This window comes from Pipra filicauda, unplaced genomic scaffold (assembly GCF_003945595.2).
Source record: "Pipra filicauda isolate LSUMZ 115617 unplaced genomic scaffold, ASM394559v2 scaffold24_size8852520_pilon, whole genome shotgun sequence".
Classification (NCBI taxonomy): domain Eukaryota; kingdom Metazoa; phylum Chordata; class Aves; order Passeriformes; family Pipridae; genus Pipra; species Pipra filicauda.
The window spans coordinates 5,445,318-5,467,551 of NW_024104365.1; the positions used below are offsets into that span (position 1 = coordinate 5,445,318).

At 38.1% G+C, this 22,234-nt stretch overlaps 1 protein-coding gene across 4 annotated transcripts in view; it reads left to right on the forward strand.

The window, feature by feature from the left end:
- Positions 1-22,234, forward strand: part of CLYBL (citramalyl-CoA lyase) — a 170,022-nt gene that overhangs the window by 138,228 nt on the left and 9,560 nt on the right. For 2 of the 4 annotated variants that reach the window (XM_039382009.1, XM_027741041.2), the window contains exons 3-7: positions 2,714-2,902; positions 6,415-6,516; positions 8,289-8,382; positions 9,734-9,901; positions 14,912-15,036. In XM_039382009.1, coding sequence (XP_039237943.1) covers positions 2,714-2,902; positions 6,415-6,516; positions 8,289-8,382; positions 9,734-9,901; positions 14,912-15,036 — 678 coding nt within the window. Of the gene's footprint in view, positions 1-2,713; positions 2,903-6,414; positions 6,517-8,288; positions 8,383-9,733; positions 9,902-14,911; positions 15,037-15,287; positions 16,614-17,283; positions 17,340-22,234 lie in introns of those variants that run through there. The other 2 variants (XM_039382010.1, XM_039382011.1) reach the window with 2 other exon arrangements.

Genomic DNA, 22,234 nt, shown 5'->3' on the forward strand with positions numbered 1-22,234 from the left:
ATTATGTCAAGTACTACTTTTTTCTCTGTTTCATGTTAAAGTAGTTTACCTAGCTTAGAATTTTCGCTTTTTCATTAATCCTACCATAAGAGTAGCATCTACATTTCCCTGTGTATCGAGGCAAAAAGGGCTCTCCCTTTCCTCCATGGTTTTAGATTTAGTCAGAGGTTTTAGCATATTTTTTTTATTTACCCATGAAATGTTTTATTGGAAACCTGCGTGGAGAGCTGATACACCCCACGAACATCAATGGGATTTTCTCCGTTGTAGGAAGGGTCGGCACTGAGTCAGCCCCATCATGAGCTCTGGCTTTGGCAGCCAGGTGCCCTCAGTTTGTTCCACAATTAAAAACATAAATTGAATCTTGATGTGGAAACTGCAGTGAGTAGAAGTACTATATCACGGAAGGGAAATGTTTCCATTCCTGGAGTATCTAGGCAGGCAGATCTAAAATGTAGCGGTTCTAAGAAAATGCATCAATTCTCAACCCAACAGATGGCATGGGTGTGTTAACTAACATAGCAACATATTTTCTATTAAAATATGGGGAAAAAACAACAACCCCCTCCCCCTGTTTGTTGGTTGGTATAAATTCAGTGAAGTTGTTGGTTATTTTTGGGATATGTACCAGAGGGATGCACATTTAGTTTATGTAAATTGATAACAGCAACAGCCTGTTAATAAGTGTTTTGTATGGAAATATACCTAGAAAGACATGATCTGTCTTTTTTGGGAAGGGAGTTTGCAGACTGAGGAGAAAAAGAGATATGAAACGATCTATTACTTGTTATTATATTCTGGGGAAAAAAAAATCACAACAAATTAGTTTGCAAGTTTGCTAGAGATGTGCCTTCATTTGGAATTGGATGCTGCCTTAGTGGATACTTTGGAGAGATCTCTCTTTTGCAAATTGGATTGGTGTGTGCTGAAACAGTGATAATCTGACTTTAATTAAAAGCATAAATTGGTTTGGAGTGTGTTTTTAAGCATCATATCCAGAAGCTTTCAGCCCAGCCCTAGAAACCCATTACCTCTGGTTAGAGAAGGAAAACATAGGGGACTTGTATTACCCAGTATTAGCATCATATGGTTCGGTTTACCTAATTTGGAAGAGCCATTTTAGACAGCTATGCACCAGATCTGTCTTCCAGCTGGACATGTTTGTACTAAACTGCATACATCTTTATATGGCCCCAGACAAAGTCCATTCACAGCAGTTCAAATGTTTTGGGTTTCATTTTCCAAAGATTACCTCTGAACGTGCCCCCTGATCGCAACACAGGGATACATTCATGGGCTCCTTGTGCCTGTCTGTCCGATTAACGGGCATATGCTCGCAACCTTGGGAGAAGCATGGCTAGTAGCCCCAAGCTGAAGGCTGTTCACTTCAGATTTCATTAGCTTTCTGCTTCATTATTCCTTCCTTTTAACCAGGTAGAGCCATCAACTGCTTTGCTCTAAACTTACCCTAATTATCAGGGGTCCCAGCCCTGTAAATCAGTACGCTGCAGAGCTGTCTTAAACTGGCCTGGGAGACACTGTTCTCATCGGGCCTGACAACTGTAAGCTACTGTTCCCTCACACTGTTTAACTCAGACCACACTGGGAAACCACCTCTGCTCCTCTCACTGGCAGAGATTTGTATCCGTCTGGTTTAAATCTACTGTCATGTGCTCTCTTGCTGATTGGTATTAGCCTGGATATTAACTTTGATGATTTTTTTTTTTATTATTTTTCCCCTTGAGTTTGCCTGTTTTCTTGAAAAGCATCCCTATTCAGCGACTGCATATTGTTAAAGTCATTACTGAACCTCCATGAGTCAGGAGCTTTAAAGTTTTATTAGCCCCATAAAAACTCTTCACAAATGAAATGACTTTTGATAAGTGTGCATTTTGACAATGCGAATTTGTTAGGGGCTGTTGGTGAGTGGAAGGAATTTGGGGTTGAAACTGCAGTTGGCAGGAAGCAGGGAGCCCAGCACCCTCCTTCCACCCCTACCCCTTTCTCAAGGCCAAGAAATTCACTTCATTTCAGAAAAGCATGCAAGTATTCTTCATGGAAATCAACTGTTTAACAGATTTGTAAATCTGCATTCACAAAGCAAGCTACCAGGAGAAGCATGTGTTTTTGGAGATTTTATTTTTTGCCAGCAGAATATCTTTTTATGAGGTTTAAGAAAAATCTCCAAGTTATTTCAGTGTTGTTTTCATATGCGAGTTGTAAACTCTACTACTGGTTTTAATACACTTTGAATACATGCACAAAAGGAAAACCAAAGAAGTATATGTACATCTGTGCTTATTGATGTCCAGGCAATATAGAGATGAATTACAAAAATTAGTTGTTTTATGCAGATTTAATAACATTCCATTTTTTGAGACAGTAGATAGTTAGTGCAACACATTTTCTTAGTGTAAAGATTTGCATTTGTTAGACATGTTCAGCAGTAGCAGACACAAAAGTCTTGTTTTGGTAGAAACCCTAAGCATTTAATTTACCAGTTATAAAGAAACAGTAAAGTGGACGGTAAAATTGCAAGGTGCTGGTGACGACTGCTCCAAGAGTGACAGCCATTTGAGAGACACCAGTATACTGGCTGTCCAGCTTTTTCCCTATGTATTTCAACAAGTTTTCTTCTCAGTGACTTTTTCTGTCAATAGAAAATATTCTTTATTTTTCTTTCCTTGTGCCTCTAAACTCATATATATTGTAGAAAGAAGCAAGACTGGCCATTGTGAAAACCCTTGAAGAGTTTGACTTTGGCCATGCCGAAAAATGTGTCAGGATAAACTCTGTGTCCAGCGGCCTTGCAGAAGAAGATCTAGAGGTGCTTTTGCGGTCCAAGACCCTTCCTTCAAGCATGATGCTGCCAAAGGTTGAAAATGCTGAAGAAATAAGATGGGTGAGTACCAACAACACAGTAGTTTTTGACTGAAGCTCTTGGGCCAAGTTCACACAGGCACAGACATGAATGACTGTAACTTAAGGGGAAGGCTGCAAATATACCATATAATGTTGTTGCTTGGCTAAGGTAGTTGGGAAATGCATCCACTTAAATGTGTGTGTGATGTGCTGTATAAAAAACATATATGGACCATGTTGCATTTATAAAGAAAACCAGGTTTATTTCTCCCACGGTCAACCAAGAACCAATATTGCTGTCAGAGTTTATGATCAAAAATAGAAGAGTAAGTGCCTGATGCTTCTCTAACTATTCTAAAAAGCAAAATTAGTGTCTGTCCATGAGCCTTAGTTACGTGCATTGGAAGCAGAAGATGGGAAACCATGTTAGCGACATATGAAAAAATGGGTTTGGGGGGAAGGTCACTCCTTGGGGCAACTGGAGGAACAAACAGGAAGCTTTTAACTAGTGTTTTTAATTAGCACAGATATTATTTCCTGAACAGTTCTCTATTTCTTCCTTTTTAATTGCTGACAGGTGTGTTTGTTTCACAACTGACTTTTCAGCCAATAAAAACCTGAAATGTAAATGGTTAGCATGTCAAATTACTTAAGAAAACTTTGAAATAGGCCTAATTATGCTATAATTGTTTTAATTGTCAAAAAAGAGGGACACTTTTTTAGATATACCATTATTGCTGCAACATGACAGTAAAGGAATAATGCTTAATTATTCACTTTATATTTTTGCAAACCATTAGACAAGCAACTAGCAAGTGTGCAAGCTGTGATGAAAGGCAGACAGGCATATTAGGATCTATTTTAATCTCAGCATCTAACCTTGATCAAACCATGGAGATCAGGCATGAACGTACAGCTGAGCACAGCCCGATATGCTGAGGGTGTGACAAGCCCCGTCCGTTCTGTGGCGCTGCCCCTTTGGCCTCTGCTGCTCGTGATGGAAGGCACACCATCCCCTTCCACCAACATTTAATTAAATTAGCCAGAGTATACCTCTCAGGGTTTACAGCCATGTAAGTGTTAGACGTAACTTGTCAGTAATGAATATTAATGATACCAAAATGGCAGAGCCCTTGCTGCCACCAAGTAGGTTTTGCAGGGAGGTGGGATACCAGGGCTCTTTGTCCCCTCATCCTCTTCCACTTTCCCTCTCACTAACTTTTATTTCCATCATGGAAAACAAGCCAATCCCTGCAGCTTCTGCCTCATTGTCCTCCTTTCGCTTCCCTCTCCCTTTGCCCAACCTTTGCACACAAAGAACACACTCTGCTTAACGCCACTACCTTCTTTTTCCAATCTACCCAAAATTCACTCTGGCATGATTTTTCAGCCTCCCAGAAGCTGTTTCTTTCCCTCCACCCGCTCCCCTCCCTTCATTTTTATTTATGTGCAGCAGAAAACCTGGAGGCTGATGCACAACTAAAAGATGGGCTTACTTGTTTTCTTTTGTGTGAGAATCTCTTGCTTTCCTTTTGTCCCTAGTGTGGGTACTTGTTTGACTGGCATGGCTTATTGGACTATAACAAGCGTAACTCTCCCTCCTTTGTAGCGGGACAATTCTCCCACAAATCCTGACCAGTGTGCATTCTTCCCAACACACTATTGGGTGTGCACTGGAATTGAAAGAATTGCTGAGGCCTTGCTACTTCATCCCCTCCCCAAGCTTTGTGGGTTTTTTTTTTCCTCCGCCTTCTTTTTTTTTTTTCCCCTTTCTCCCTGAAATGAACACTTTACCAGGCCGGAAACATTTAATCGTCTCCTTTGGAAAAAAAAAAAAATTAATTGAAACTTCTCCACTCGTTACCTTTTGTATTGGTGCTTATTGCAAATCTTTTACAAGGGAGAGGAAGGGAGGCAATATTTAATTAAATGTGCTTTTTTTCTTGTTTTGCTTTACCTTCAAAACAAAAGATAGCAAAAATCCCAGGAGCATGACTTTTAAAATTTTGTAAAATAAAACAAACCCTAACTTGCACCTAAAATATACACACAGTAGCACTTTACAGTTTTTTTCTCTTAAAAAAATAAAAAACAGATAGGAATCGTAAGAATATATGCTGATACCATTCTATTACCTCATTTTTTGCATTTGCCTGGGTCAACTTTACTGTTTTCTGTCCCTGTAGTACCTGCTGTACTGTACTGATTTGCACTGATTTTTTTTTTTTTATCTCCTTGTACATTTTTGAGTGGAATTCTCTTCTCCAAAGAAAAGTTACAGAGAGGGCCAGAGTGACGATGAAAGCAGGAATGGGAAGGGCAGAATTCTTCATGGAAGAAAGCTGTGATTTATTTTGGCCTAATTGTAAAGTTACTGCAAATCACTGCAAAGCTTTTTTTTTCTCAAGATCTGGGTGATTAGATTTTTCCTTCTTTTGGGGAGGGGTGGTGGGGGGAAGCTAAAAGGGGAAATAACACCTCTAATCCAGCTTCTGGTAAATAGGCTGCCAGCTTTTAAAATGAGTTTCCTTTCTATTAGTCAGAATATTATGCTAAGCCTTAAGCATTAGTTTTTTATGTTGCCATAGCAGCCTTATTCCTGCAGGGTTGTGACCTGCGATGATTACAGTACAAAGCTTATAGGGTCTTGAAACCCCCTTTGAAGATGAAAAGTCTTTGATGGTTTATATTTATGCAAATCTCTTAGATATGATTTACCCAACTGAGACTGAATGGAGAGATGATTAAAATTCCCTTTCCTTTGATATCCATTAATAGTCGAATATTCCTTAAATTTAAAATATATGCATGTTATTTCTGTCTTTATTTACTTACATTTTTGCAGTACCTGCAATATGTTTATCTTGACACAAATTACGCGATCTGGACAGATATAATAGATTTACAATATAGGGTTGAAGGTTTCCCCCCCCCTTTTTTTTTTCCTTTTGAAAGGGGAAAAATCTGTGCAAGAGCTTTTGTATGTTTCCAGATGATAGATTTTGGAATTTGGGCTACCCCACTGGCAGCTCAGAGCTAGCTGTGAACTGGTCTCATGGAAAAAATTGGCAAGCTTTGGTCTTCAAAGAATTAAACTTCCTTTTTAAGGCCTTCCTAGGTAAGCTAAAAAATTATGAAGAAAAGCCTATTGAACAAAAGGGTAATGGTGCCGTAATGAATAATACGGATGCCACTTAGAAGGCTGGGGAGTGCTTCCAGTGCTGGCAGTGCTGGACCTGAAACAAAACCGGACCTCAGGTACAGCAGCACTTCATTGTTTTCCAGGGCCCGCGGATTTGCACTGCACTAAGCCAGGGTGAGAGGTGCTAAGCCTAGATTTTTTTTTTTTTCTTGCAAACCAACCTCCAAATGTATGGGAATGCTGCAGTTTCCAATCACAGGCCTTGTTAAAAACTGCTTTAATTTTTTTAATTATCAGATTTTGGGGTGGAGAGAGGTGTTTGTTATAGTCAGGTGAATATTTAACGTGTTATATATACAAGTAGACTGTTCTTTTTTTCCTCTCTGATAGCTCATTCTGTCTAGTTTTAGTTTTCAGACAAATTCTTACATCATCTAAAAGGCCGAACACTTGTAGAGCCAATGAATTTTATCCCCTTTGTGGAAACTGCAATGGGCTTGCTCAATTTCAAGGTAAGCCAGTCTTGAAGTGTTCATATTTTGCCATCTCAGCAAACTAGGATAAGCAGAATACTCCTCAACCTCTCCCTAATTTCACCAAGGAAGAGAGGTTAAAAAATACTAAACATATTGTTCAATCTCCAGAAACATTTGCACGTTGAACTCTGATGTTTGTATTGTAAAGGCCTTCATAAATTCAAAATATTCCAGTGACAGAACAGTTCCAGACAGTCCATGCCAAATAACAAAACCTCTCTGCATTCCTGTTATTGTTTTGAACACACTTGGAGTGGAAACAGGCTTCTCCAAAGATTTGGAATACTCAGTGTTACAGTACACTTGGCTATTTAGTAGCTGTCAGACTCAACTTCTGTATAACATTTAATTAGATAAAAGAGTTAATCGTCCTTTCACTATTGCTAAACTTGCATCTTTATAATGGTTTCTACTGATAACATTACAACCAAATTCCATGGTATAGTTTCTTTGTGCATATGATGGAGTGTTTAATGCTAAGATTAGAAGTATAATTAACTTTGAAAATATCTGAAAAACATGCTCATTTTCAGAGTAATTTATAAATTTAATTTTAATATAAATCACTCCCCTACCTTGACTATTGAGTCCAGATTTTTCAGAAAGGCAAGGCAGCATGGTAATGAAAGCGAAAGACCGTGTGCATGGACAAGAAACTCTGTGTTGCCCTCCCATGCTCTAAGGGAAAAGTTTCAGACCAGCTGAGGACACACAGATCAGAAGTACCTCCAGAAGTACCGGCAGGCCTCACAGGCAGCCTGCTCATTTGATACAGCCATTTATCTTACAGCACACGCTAACCTATCTAGGAGCATAATAAAGCAGTAACCAAACGGACACGCTCCTGTCCAGTGTACAAACAAAGAATTAAATCATATTTTAAACCATCTGAAGTTTTTCTTCACCTACAGGATTGCATAGTGGAGGTTTAATATTGCAGTTCCTGATGTTGGCAGGAGAGTTGCCTTTTAAAGCACTCTGTTAAAGAATAAATTTGTGTCCCACCAGCTGCCATAGAAGAACACCCATTAGTAGAGCTGGTAGTGAGATCTGTCTCTCTCCAAGTACCTTAGCCTTAAAAAATACTTATATTATCCAAACATTGATATAAAATAGCACTGTTACTCTCTTCTTAGAGTAATATTTTTCTTACTTTTATTTTAATGCTTTTCTGCAGCACTTGTAGCATTTTTAACTTCCTTAGCTAATTATTAGTTATATGTAGCAGAAGACTTTAAATTGGCAATCCTATAAGAAATACTTATATCCTATAAGGAATCTACAATAATTCTAAACCATTCATATTATTTATTTCATAAAAGAGATTCTCATCTTTAATGATGTTTGTCATGCAGATATATTGCATGTCAAACTAATCAAATTTAATACTTTTTGCTTGCTTTTAAGCAGTAATTGCCAAATGTTTTGTTTCATATTGCTACGTAGATATCTGAAGTAGTGATCACAGTGATACCCAGGGCATTATGTTAACCAGAAGGTGGGGAACCTGCTATGTTGTCCTGTATTTACACAGTCTAGGGACAGAGGTGCTCAGGGAAAGAAAAATACTTTTTCTCTTTTGCTGAGTCATTTTAAAACAGTGTGCACAGTCAAGCACCTACCACAGCTTTGCTTAATAGGACCAAATTTCGCTGAAGTATTTTGGTAACACTGAGTTGCAGTAATATCCTCTGTAGTCTCTCCATCCTGCATTTCTGTAGAAATTAATGCTCTGTTCTCATTTGAAGGCTGTCTGTGAAGAAGCACTGAAAAAAGGATCCCAGGTTGGCTTTCATTTGGACGCAGTTGTCTTTGGAGGAGAGGATTTCCGTGCCAGCATAGGTTGTTACTTGTCTCTTTACTATAAATGTTTATGTGTGGCATTTGCATTGGAGAAGCCCATGGCATATCCAACAGCAACAATGACAACACTTGATTCTGCATTTTATGTTTTCACTTTTCTCATTATTTTTTTACAGTGCAGAATGTATCATTGGCAAATTAAAACATGTAAAACATGGTCCTTGGGTTTTACAGGGCACTGATACTTACTTGTGCTTCTTGCCATTCAGCACCAAAAATTAATGAGAAAAAAAACCTGTTGAGTCACTGAAATAATTTTAAAATATTATATAAATAAGCAATATGCACATGCTTTTTAGAACTACATTTAAAAGTTCTAAAATTCTGGTGTCCGCTTCATCACTTCTTCATAGATAACTGTCAGTCAGGCTTGTGATATCATGCACAAATACTCTTCTGCTACATTTTGCTTTCATAAATGTACTTAAATATGTCACGTCAATATAGCCACATATTCACATGAAAGCACTATTAGCCTTCCTAAAAAATAAAAAGTGCTTCACCATTTCTTTTATAAGAGGCCACTTAGCTTCTGATTCAGTTTAAAAATAAATATAAAAGCACAGAGCTATGAACTTCTAAAATAAAAATAAGTATGTTAATGTAAAAATTAGCATTGCTTTATAAAATATTCCTTACAAACTGGAAATCTGTGTCTAAATAGTGACATTATTATTATTATTATTATTATTTTACCACTAGTCTTCACATGAGCATGTTGATTAGCTGGTGCCCTGTGAGCACATGAAGTCTCATGAATACTTTTGCTTCTTCTCAGAAGTCATCTACCGTCATTTTTTCATTCAAATACTAAAGCTTAAATATTCAGCTTAGGACATCAGTTGTGACAAGAATCAGAACGAAGGAAAGTGCAATTCTATTCACAGTGTGAATTTTTTAACCATTTAGTTGGACCCAGTATATCAATTTTTGTAGAGCTTCTCTTGCTGTAATGCTTCTCACTGTATACGCAGTAAATACTAAAATCAAATAATTGCTTCATTTTAGTTCCAAATCAGCAGTCCTCACCAGAGAAAGCTTACACTGAATTCAGTCTTACAACTTCTAATTTAAACCAAATCAAAATGTGAATTTATGAGCTAGTGTTTCAAGAGATGGCTTTTTTTTTTCATTTTTGATAAAGTAGCATTTTTTTTCCTCAGAAGAGTATCATTGTGGCTATATAGCCTTACACCCCTCTTCTGTTTTCTAAATTCATTAAATAGCATCTCAAACTTTACTGGTTGTTTTTTTTTAAAGAGGAAATATTTAAAGCAGAAAGGTTTAAAAGACTCTTGTCAGCTGTTCTTTGCTTTCATTATTTTCGTAGGTGCAACAAGCAGTAAGGAAACTCACGATATTCTATATGCCAGGCAAAAAATAATAGTCACAGCAAAGGCATTTGGCCTTCAAGCAATAGACCTTGTTTACATCGATTTCCATGATGAAGAAGGGCTCCGCAGGCAATCAAGAGAAGGTGCCTCAATGGGATTCACCGGTATGACTTTCTGCCAATGTCCTACAATAACGCGTATCTTCTTCATTTTAAATATATTGCTACATTTACTGTAACTTAGACAAATAACTTGATTTTTATTTCAGGTCATTTATTGAAAAACTCATTATACTAAGCTCTTCTATGTTTATTAGTATCTTAAAAATTGCAGATGGCAATTTTGCCTGAAAAGTCACAGGCTGCTTTTTAAAACCACATCCCATGAAGCGTGTGACTGGTTTTGAAGAGAAGTTGGGGTAGAGGCTGTGCAGTGATTCATCCCATCACAGAGTATGGGAAAGGTGATACTGTACTCTGCAATGGCCACTCAACAATTGGAGCCTTTTCTCTTTGTTGTAACTATGGCAGTTGTTAAAAAATACTTTTTAGGCAAAGGAGGGGAGAAGCAAATGTGGTATGCTAACTGTTAGGAGAAAGTTATTTTCTTGTTATTTTCTTTGATTTCTTTCTCATCCCCTGCCAGTAAGTGCTGGTGACACCTATGGGTATTGGCAGACAGCAAGAGCAGCAGGCTCCTTGCCCCAGAGTCCTGTAATGCAGCCTGTTACACTGTGATTGGTGTACCAGGTCATTCGGACACCCTGTTGGGATGGTGCAGCCACCAAAGTTTGTGGTTCTGCAATAGAAAATAGTCATTTAACACGTCCATTAGAGAATTCTAACATATAGGACGAACATTACATTATCTTTTCTCTAACCATCACTTAGAATATACATACAGTACTAGTACATTCCTTAGGTTTTTATTAACAAAAGCATGGGTCCTGGCAATGCTACCTAGCAAACTCTGCTTTTACAGTTAGCTTTACATGACATCTTAAAGCACCAAGCAAAAAAAACAAGTGTTATTTTAAGTGATTTCGGCGTGCCAGTGAAAGAATAGCAATCAATGCTCTTCAGCACAAACTCTGCTTTACTGTCTGTTGAGCTTCGACATTTGCAAAACCAAATATTGTTTCAGAGGTGAAATGGCTAGCTCCTCACAGCTACATTATCCACGGCCATGTGGACTTCCACCCCTCACTCATCTGCCTTTGAAGTTGGAAAAATAATAGAGCTGCTGAATGGTAGCACCTGCTGACGGCTACCTAGTCTCAAGCAATATTTCCTAGCTTAAGGAAAGGCTTGATTTTTGAAAAAACATAGGTGTCTGAACCTCCTGTTGACAGAAGATGGAGTTGCAGATGCCTAGCACCTTTGAGAGCACTCTTTTTGAATGCTTAATGTGCATTTAAATACTTAACTCAGGCTGCCAATTTAGGAAATTTAGAAATGCTCAGCACAACTAGTGTTGATGGTGGTTTGGACTCCACTGACTTTACCGTGGAAGTTGTCTGACATTGTCTGACAGGGTTCAGACAGGAGAAAAATAAAAAGGTCACATGTGGCAATTTAGAGTGTAAAGTGACTTTCTAACTTGGTCATAGATGCATCTTGCCTTTCCATACAAGGAGTAAAGGTCTGTAAAAGGTACAGACTTCATTAAGGTGAACTCACAGCTCCTGCTCTTTGCCTCCTGCCTTTCTGCAGGAAAAAAACACATTTCCAAAATCCAGCAAACAACCTGACCATAATATCATATCATAATTAGAGACAGGCAATACTGACTTTTCTGATTTGGTGGGGGGGGGGGGGAAATTTAAAAATCTGTTTAAGCTAAAACAAAACAGCATTTTTTCATTTTATTTTGTAAAAAAAGAACAAAAATATTTTAGGTCAATCTAAAACCTTTCACTTGTTCTTTGTTTCTTTTGCTTGCAGTTTATCTAATGCTTTTATAATTTTTCTTGCTTGTTTTGATTAAAATAAAATGTAATTTCAAAACTGAAAAAAAAATCTTTTTTCCCAAACCTATATAAATGAAACATTTTAACATTTCCAACTTCATTCATCACAGAAAATTACAAATGGGTCTTAGCTTAATCCATGACCTTGTATAAAGCAGAAGTATGTACATCGTATTTGTCACTGACAGTCCTCTGATAATGTGAGGGTAAAGTACTGAAATGTCACCTTAATAACAAGTCCAAAACGTGCAATTCTTCTAATTTTTAAATATATAAGGTCCCTTTCTGCTACTTTTTCACAAAGAATCAGATGACCTGAGGCTTCCAAATTGCTCTCTTAGCTGGAGAACACTCATTTATTTGTATGCACAGGGCTGAATTCACCACCCTCAAAAGCAATGCAAATCCAAAATATTCTCTAAAGGTATATATCCTTAGATATCCCCATATTACACCAGTAGAATTTACCTTAGTGTGATCAAATATGTTCACTCAAGATTAAACAAGTGAAATAATATAACAAAGAATTTACCAGATATGTAATTACTGTTGTGAACCTCACTGTTTATTGTAACTAAGTTTTCTTTTCCAGTTATCTTAAAAGCAGCCTGGTTTTCCTTCAGTGAGTAAATTAACATGAAATCAAATGTTTTCAAATGTAATTTAGCCAAATTAATAGTCCTTTCATATGTATATGTATATATATTTATTTATATACATATATAGCCATAGACACACAGCAAGATGTTTTACAATGCCAGTACCCGTGGACTTTAAAACAGTGTGTTGCCTATATAAATAGGCATAGGTTTTAGAAATGTTTATGTAAAAAATTAGGTAAACCTTGCCATACGCTTTAACAGACAGCTTAGTTATTATATAAAGTCCTGTGCTACAGGCTGAGAAGCCAGATATAAATACGAAACTGTAGAGGTTTCCTCTCTTTTGCAGTCTTTTGTAGAAGACTAAAATGACACCATCATACAGTTACCTCAAAGACTTGACAGGTATTGATTTAAAGCACGATATATCAAGTGGTACTGTAAAAAGGATTTCATGGTCATAAATTTTAATGTCTTCCAATTTTGCACTCTCTCAGTAACTTGTCAATAACAACAGTTCTGTTTAAAATATTTGCTTCGTTCCTGCATGGCATTATGTCTGTTATACAGTTATTTGGATATGTAGTCTGTGACAAAAATCAACCAAATGCTATAAATCAAAAGTTAGATTATATTCTCTGTAAATTTTTCAGTAGTGTTTTAATGATAAAATGCATAGCTTACTGCTACAGGTATCTTTAAAAAGGCAAATTTTTTACAGAAATGTTTTACACTTTAAAAATCATATATATGTATTTTTAATTTTGTTATAATTATAGACTGACTTTAAATATAATTTAAAATATACTCTATATTTTTCCCAGAAAGTTAAGCTGCTTAGGATTTTTCAAGAATTGTTGGTACACATTTCAATTTTAGAATTAGTAGTTTACCTAGTGAGAATTTGTTACATTACAAATAAGGAACATCATTATCTTAATAATGATGTCATTTTATTAAATTGACTAAAAAACCTTTAAGTAGACTTCATGTAAAAAGTGTTGGCTTTAAAAAAAAATCTCTGTGTAATTTCTTTCAAAAAATATAGTTCTTACAGGGTTTTAAGCTTTTACCTATTCTTAAACTATTTTTAAAATAGTTATGAAATTGAAATTTCAAACTGAGTATTTCTATGCTTGTAAACTCATAAACTAAACGTTATTTAATAGGAAATAAAATTGAGCCACTTATGGCTTTTTAGCAAAGGAACACAGCAACACTGAAAGACTATTTCTTTGCTCATTTAATTAAGTAGATTTACTTTGTACCCCAGGTTATCACCCACGTGCACTGTAGTCTGATAAAAGTAATCCCAGGGTTTTTTTGCCGTGGTTATTTCATTGAAAATACGTGTATTTCTGCAGTCACGCATGAGGCTTCTCAGATCAAGTGGTGGGCTGATTTCTAACGTACAGCTGGCTTGATGTCCGTAAGAACAGGGGAGCAGACCCCGTTGTGCAGGAAACCTCCGCAGGTCCTGACACTCCAAACTTTTCCTTGCGTGCAAGTCTCGCTCCCGCGAGAGGCTGCAGCGGGCGGCCGGACGGCAGGGCTGGGGGACCCTTGGTCTGCAGGGGACTGCTCACTTGCTGGCAGGTTGGCAGGATCAGGCTCATCCCTCTAACTAGTTTTGTTATCTGGCACCGAGGAGAGTTAGTAATTCCACGGGAAACTGGGAATTACGGTAGCCTCTCTTTATTAAAATACTTTGAAAGCAAACTGCAGAAATCACACCGGTCTGTGAAATTCGCATAGAAATGAACTAATAATGTCAAAAGGTGCACTTTTAAAATTAGCAAACAAATTAGACATGTATTTGTTTTAAGGTAGCTAAATACAGTCACGGATTAAAATTGATTATGTGGCTGTCTATTCATGTTTGAAAATCTCTAGTAAAAAAAAGGCAACATCTATTTTTATTTTCTTAACTTACGTTTATACAAGAAACGATTAAAAAAAACCTGCTTCATAAAACCTCAGGGCACTGCTGGTAGTTGTTTAGCATACTGGTGACTAAATAAATATTGCAGCCTACCTGCAACTGCCAACAATTGCAGCAACAACAGTTTAAACACCATTGAAGATTTTATGATGCTAAGCCAATACTGAGAATTTAGGGCATGATCCTTAGGTTACTGGTAACTTTTCAGTCCTACAAATCTCTCGCCATCTTCTTCAGATCTCATTTTCTGAACACACTTTAATACAACTTATTTAAGAGTGTCTGGAGCTGCTATTTATATAGTTAATTCAGAGATGCATTATACTTAAGTGTTATTGGCTGCCCCAGACAAACAATTGCACCTGAAATGACTGAGAGAAGAAGTATGGATCAAAATGGGGAGGGAGGAGAAAGAATCATGAGTTCTTTTAAACTATACTGAATGCAAGCATAGCACAAGATATTTTTATTTTTAAAAAATTCTGGCAAAAAGCTATCTGCCTCTTTTCCAGTTTTAAAAATAAAAAAAAAATCAAGTAAAATAATTAGTTAAAGAGCAAGAAAGTCTGCAAGGCATATGAGAGCCTCAAGTGGTTGGAACATTTTGCTTGAACATCTGTTTGTCGATGCATGATTCTGGTGTTATTAATCTTCTTTGTAGGTAAGCAGGTGATTCACCCCAACCAAATTGCTGTTGTCCAGGAACAGTTCTCTCCGAGCCCTGAAAAAATTAAGTGGGCACAAGAACTGATTTCTGCTTTTGAAGAACATCAGCAATTAGGCAAGGTAAATATTCTGTTAATATACCATAGTGGAAAGCAAATCTGAATAATATTTAAGATTTAGAAAGGCTGGGGATGGCTCTTTGCATTTATCTTATGAAGTGTGCTGTAACTGAGAGGAATGCTTATGAAATCTGTCTCCGAATAGACTATAGACTATATTTATTATAAATGTCTCACTTCCCAATATATTTAGAAATAGAACTACTATCTTTTCTTTCCCCCCATTTTAACTTTAATTTTTTGATTACACAGCCTTTTGAGTACCTGCATATATCTATGGCTTCAGTGAATTAAAACTGATTCTCCATTATGCCGGAGAATCACAGTGTTACTGTCAGATGAAAATATTTGCGACCAAAAGACAGGTAGCCTGGCAGACAACTCGGACTGCTTGTGCACAGACATCATTTATGGAAATAAATAAATGGATTAAGAAGCCTTGGATTTCTTAAAAAATCTATGTCAGTAGACCTGTTTCACTTTCGGGGGTTTGATCCTGCAAATGTGCTCAGTAGTGAGTGAAGGTACTTTTGAGAACAACTGCTTGCAGATTGTGGTTCTTAATCGTTAAAAATGGGAATGTTTTCTGTGCCTTTGTACCAATTGCTGGACCTGAATTTTGGATAGAGGAGAAAGCAAATTAACACTAGAATATGATTGTTCCTAATTTAGTGCATCATTGAGTCTCACGTTTCCTGCTCTGTGGGTTTCTGCTATGTAAATATTGCGGTGGTGATGCACAATCTGTCTCCACTTTGTGCCAGTAATACTTAAATTAGGGGTCGCCTGAAGGAAGATTTTATGCTAGTTGCAGCATTGTCAGTTAATTATCTTAAAGGTTATTTGCTATAATCCAGTTTGCCTCTTTTTGAAAGAAAAAAAAGTTGCAGCCAAATGTATTTATCTTAGTTGCAGCCAAGCCTGGGCTAGTTAAAAAGCGAAGTCCCAGTATCAGAACAGGGACTACAGATGAGCGGGAATAGTTCACATGTGCTTGTGTGACATTCAAGTAGGAGACAAATCCCTCCGGTCGTGAAGTTCATCTATACGATTGTGCATAGGGTCTCACTTTCTCTGGTGCCATATAAATGTTTTCTGTACATTTTTTTTCTGCTTTCTGATGGGTAGAAAAAGATTGGGATGTGTTCCTTCCGTGTTCCCCTGCATTTCTGATACTACAGATGTTGTACATTAAAAATGCTGTAAAGGTCAAAACAGAAATTATGCTTTCTTCTCAGTAAAAGTCTGACAAGGTATTTGCTATTGCTCTGCCCTTCTCTTCAGTAGGCTATCGCATCTCCTTTGTGGTTTCCAGTACAGCCATGACTATGATATTTGGGTGCTGTCCTGAGCAGTGATTTCAGGGTCACTATAAGGATGCTGTATGACTGTATCTCTTTGTTCTGTTCCCCTTGGCTTTGAAATGTAGCTTTCTACATGCAAACAATATAGAAGTAAAAAATGTGTGACTGGTTTTGCCCATTATTCTGGTTTACAAAGCTTGGCTCCCTTACAAAAGGCTCATTATAAACATACTGCTAGTGCAAATGTGTAGGCAGGTAGATGCAGAAAGAAGAAAGTCAAACAACATACTCAGCCAAATATTGTTTATGTTTCTCATGTGTTCAATACTATTCATTCAGCTGCATTTAATGTCAGAAACTCATCTAAGGAATACCCCTGTCATATGAACAGTCAGTTAGGAGACTGAACTAAATTTAACTCTAGTCCCAGTATTACATTATCACTGAGCCAAACATTTAATGTTGAATAATTTTGTATTTGGTAAGCATTAGTCTTTGGATTTGTTTTGAAGCTGCTATTTTACTGAAATAATACGGGGGGGGGTTTGTCTCTATCAGCCATTCGGGTGGGGTGAGGGGCTTTTGGGTTTGGGGGATTTTTTTCTCTTCGTAAATGTTTTTAAAATAGGTTATAAAGTCCTGTAGTTAGCTACCAGAGCAAATTTGCTGAAGGTTTGTGGTTTGGGCTATTTTTTTAATCAACCAGGTTGCATGCTTCATATATTTTTGCACGTAGCCATCTATCAATAAAAAAGGACAGGCAGGTTAATATGTGAATTTCTGGATCTTGTAGCACTGTTATATTACCAGACTTTATAACAAAATTGGAAAAATAGTTTTCCATGTAATGCTGACAACTCCTTAAGTGAGTTTATAATTTGCTATTATGATTGTGTCAATAAGAAGAGCTTGGACCATCTGATTACTTAATATTTTTTTCAAAGCAAACATATCTCACTGAGGGATCCTCTCACTCTGCATCCTAGTGACATGCTAAAATGTAAGTAATAACTCTTCCCCTACCACCTCCTGGCAAATACTCCACGCAGCGGTTTTAGTAATCCTCATGTCCTAATGAAACACCTCTTCTGTTTTCCTTTCCCTTTTATTATATTAAAGTGTTCATGTCAGTAAGACTAAAAATATAGCTGTGATTAATATGGTTGAGACTTGCATGGGTTTGCCATGTTATTAATGAAAGTTGAAAGCCTGGAAAAAATAAATGTGAGGGATTTGTGCAGCTGTTTGTGTGGTAGATAAGTTACTAGTCTGCAGTCTCTGGGATCATAGTGTACTATTAATTTGGTTTAAAGTTTGATGCCCTTAGTTAACAATATTTTATATTAAAATACAGTAATAAGCTTTTATAATCTATTCCAATTTGAGACCTACATTTGTCATAATAATCTGCTTTTGAAAGAAGACTGAACCAGGCTACTTCATCCTGGAGGCTGAAATGCTTTGACATAGTAGCCCCCAAATATGAGTACTGAGGTCAGGAAAAATTAGGATCTCAGATGAGCACTGCAGAATTAGAAGTGCTGTGGCAGTGTCCAAACAGAAAAAAATTAGAGAGCTAGCCAGCAAGCCAGAAGGATTAGGGCTTACCTTATGGAGATGGTCCTGTTTGAGGGATTGCTTTGGTTTGGTTTCTAGGTTGTTTTGGTTGTGGGGCTGTTTTTTACATTTCTAATCCAACTGAAAAATAGCATATCTAGGAAATAAATGGTAACATGGTAGTTTGGACAAGTAGAAGACAAATGTTGAAAAAGTACCTTTTGTATTTTATTCAGCTATTCGTTAAGTGCTCTCTTTTGTCTAGAACTTTGAGATCTAAAACTGAAAAGCGCTTAAAAAGATTTCTATATATTTCCAGTAGAACTGCATTAGTAAGGAATATGATTTTCAAAATAAAAATATTCATCCTAAAGAAAGCAGGCATAGCTGTTGGGAAGGTCTAAATATAAGATAAATGTCAGGGTGTTCAAAAATTAAAAAGAAGAGTAATAAACATCATTCCGGTAGTCTAAAGGACAATTTCTTTTAGAAATTTCTGAAGCATTTGTACCACATTAAACAGGGAAGTGATCTTATAAATACCGATTAACTGAATTCAAGTGGGTAGAGTTAGCAGGAGAAGTTATTAGCCTATTTTAAGAAAAAGATCTGATTTCTAACAATGAGGGTACATAGTCTTTACTATTTAAGTAACTCCTACATTTACATTACCAATATACTGGATACAGGACTGTAATCTCTTCTATATGTAGTGAGTGCTCATATATGACAAAAAAGTAAGACATTAAAAATGCATTTTTAATCCATTCGATTTATAAATACATCTGGCACAATATCATTATCAAAATTGGGATCTTCCCGAATTGTCTTGTTTTTAAATAAAATTCAAATATAAAGTAAAGCAGAAGAATAAAGTAAAAGGTTGATTACACATTTATCTCACGTACTAATTTATAATGCTTTCAAAGCACCCACACATTAAACCAGGGAATAACTAAATGCTGCCACCAAAGTCACTTGTCAAGTAAGGATTATTTAGAGTTAAGGTAAGTAATTCACAAACCCAAGTTGTAATATGGGTTGAATATTTTAGATCCCATAGAGCAAAACAAAAGAAATATCTGTACATGCCACATACAAATGCACAGAGTGCTTCTAAGAAGACTTTTAGCATATGTTTCTTGCATTATATTCTGTGCCATTGTATATCATGTTCCCGGCAGCTGAGGAATAATATATATGAACTCCAGTGATTTGGCAAACTATACAATTTCATTTACGGACCTTTCCAGGATTATGAAAAATCTTAGGACTCCATTTATTTACACAGCATCAACCCAACAAAGGAATGGAAATTTCCAGCAGTGGCTCCTTTATAATGCTCTTTGTTTAGGAAAAGCTACCCCAAGCCACTGTATCTTGGAGACGATGCGCCCTCGTGCTTGGGCCAGGTCCAGCTCCCACTGCCTCACAGGGCGGTCTCTCCATGCTTCCCTCCCTCTTCCGGCCGTGCTGCAGACCCCGTGAGGGCTCTCCGTGTATGGCCTCAGCCACACGGGATCCAACTCGTCCCAGTCCAGCCCCTGGTTGCTAGGAAAGCAGGACCACGTCCCAGGGGTGCCAGGCTTAGGCTGCCTCTTGGAAGGGTTGCCCTGGAGCATTCCTCTGCCATAGGGCTGTATGGGACCTCATCGACCCCCAGGGATTATATTGAACTTTATAGGGCATTATATCTCGGGGCTTTATGAGGAGCTGGGAGTGAGGGAGCAGCCCAGCTCCCCACTCTCCTTGCCCAGGACAGACTGCAGAGCTTTGAGGTGCCACCACCTAAGCTGGATCCCATTCCAGGGTGACAATGGCAGCACAGGGTGCTGCCATGCCTCTGTGCATGCTGAACTGCAGTGCTGTTAGCCCTCCCTCCGAGAACACAGGGCATTTGCTGTCGTTTATGTTGATTAGGCAATGTATATTTCTTCCACTGCAGAGCGGAGGATTCAGGAATTTGTGGTAAATTGCCACCTTTTTGGAGCTTCAGCCTTAATATAGGCTCAGATGCATCTCTATGCAAAGGTGAAGAGTGCTGATGGGCCACTGCTATGTTGTTTATCTTTTTAAAGAGTGGCCAAGTGAAATTTTAATGTGAAAACTGATGAATAAATAGAGGTCAAGAGAGCTTATATTAGTACTCAAAGTTTCTCTATACAGTTTTAGTATTTGAAAGATACTTTAGAAATGTGTTTTGTGTCACAGTTGAAGGCTCTTCTCTTAGAAGGATCCATCTGGGGGCAAATTTTGAACCTTTACAATGGAGCAGAAGGGGCTGCATTGGCTAATTGCTTGTGCTATACTGGTTCCTACACTGGTGAAATCAGTCCTGAGGGAGTTATGCCAGGTGGGGAGAGAAGGAGACAGATTTTACTACACAGGGCTGCAAAAGCTTCTAAGCAGGGCAGAAACTCATACAAAACATTTTCTTGCCAACTTCTCCCCCTCCCACTCCCCAGCAGGCATTTGGTGGCTCTTAATCTGTTTTCCGCCACTCATTAAAGACCTGTGTCCAAAATGTGGAGGGAGAGAGACTCGGGTGGCACTTTGATATTTCCCGCAGGGAGAAGTTTCTCCATGAGCCTGGAGCAGGACAGATGCTGTGCCCCTCCATAGCCTTTCCACCTGGAGGTAGCTCCTGGAGGAGGAGGCTCCTCCTGTCCCAGGGGACATGGGCCCTGCAGAGGGATGGCACCTCTCTGAGTTCTTTCTCAGCAAGGCACAAGCCCTCTCTATCCTTGTTGGCTCAAGGAGATATATGCAGGGTGAGTGCCCTTGCTTTTGGAAGGGCCATGCTGTGTCGGCACATTCCCAGTCAGTCAGTGCTTTGTTATGGGCATGGAGCGGGAAGACACCCATTGCTGCAGACACCTGCCTGCCATCGTGCCAAAACCTGCTCTGCACCAAGCAACCCACCGAGGCAACTACCTACCTCCAAAATCCCTTTCTAAAAAAGCATTAACAAGAACTCATGAGCCTCATTTCAATTTCCAAAGCAGTATCTAACTAGAGATGTAATGTTCTGACCAGATGGCTCTTTTAAAGGCTTACTGAGGGAATTCAGAAGCCTGTACAGCCAAAATATTGTTTCAGTTAATTTAAGTAGCAGCGGTCTTGCTGCCTTTTCACTCCTCTCTGTGCTAGCCAGCTTTTTCAGGGACCTGGAGAGGCTCTCTGCAACAGCTCTCTCAGCTGAAATAGAGAATCACAGTAAAATATGGCTGTTCAATCCTATTCAGAAAATGAACCTAAAATTAGAAAAAACAGAGAACACAAAAATACAGGCAATTCCCTTCTTGTTGGCAGAACGAGCTTTGCTATTATTATTTTTTCTCAACTGTGTTGTATTTTACAGCTACCTTTCCCCTCAGTATCAAATGCCTTTTGTGTGTCCTGTAATCAGTCATTTACTTTCAGATTGAATTTTCTAGTTTATGTTTAAATTGCATCCATGACCATAAACCTCAAGTTAATTCCAAATCACTTAATTAAGGGTATCTGAGGATACTAAGGTCTTATTATTAGTTACTTTTCACTTTTCCATATAATAACCATGATGCTCACTAGGGGGAAAAAATGCATCATTGGATAGGGTTTGTCCAGGAAGCTGCTTTTGTGGTATAAAATGAAGATTTGCCTGGCAACAGCAAGCGTACTCTCTAGGATTCTTCCGTTCACGATACATTATAAGACAGAGAATGAAAACCAGTGGAGAATATTTCCAACTTCTAAAACTTCCCTCAGTTTCTTTAATTTTATTCTTTCCTACTCAAGAGGAGCACACAGGAAGGCAACAACTACAATGAGAAGGTAACTAAAGAAAGTGCAAAGACAGCAATAAAAATCTCCTCATGTCTGCCCTCCATTCACGGATCTTAAATAGGTTGTTTGCTCAGTGAGAGGGAGAGATTTGGGGGGCCTGAAGGAGTCTCTGGCGTTGGACCAAGCAGGATTCCCAGGCCCATCCCAGCTGAAAGGGCTGTCCCCAGTGGTTCAGGCAGCTTGGGGGACTGTAAGAGGGAAAAACAGCTTGTCTGGCTCACACAGCAGGGCAAGACCCTTATATATGTGTGAGGGTTCGAACCATACTGAATCTTGAAAACCATGACACCGTTGCAAGCTCAACAAAACTGATATTTATTAACAAGAGGTGGCCAACAAAACGAACAAACCCAAAAGGGAGGAAGGAGGAGAGAAATAAGCCCCCAGCACGACCTCCCCAGTTACCCAGCTGTTGCCCATAAAGTTATCTTACCGACCTAGCATGCCTGTAATTACCCATAGCAGAAGCTGCATCCTTGGAGAGTCAGTAAGTTCACAAACTGGCAGGCA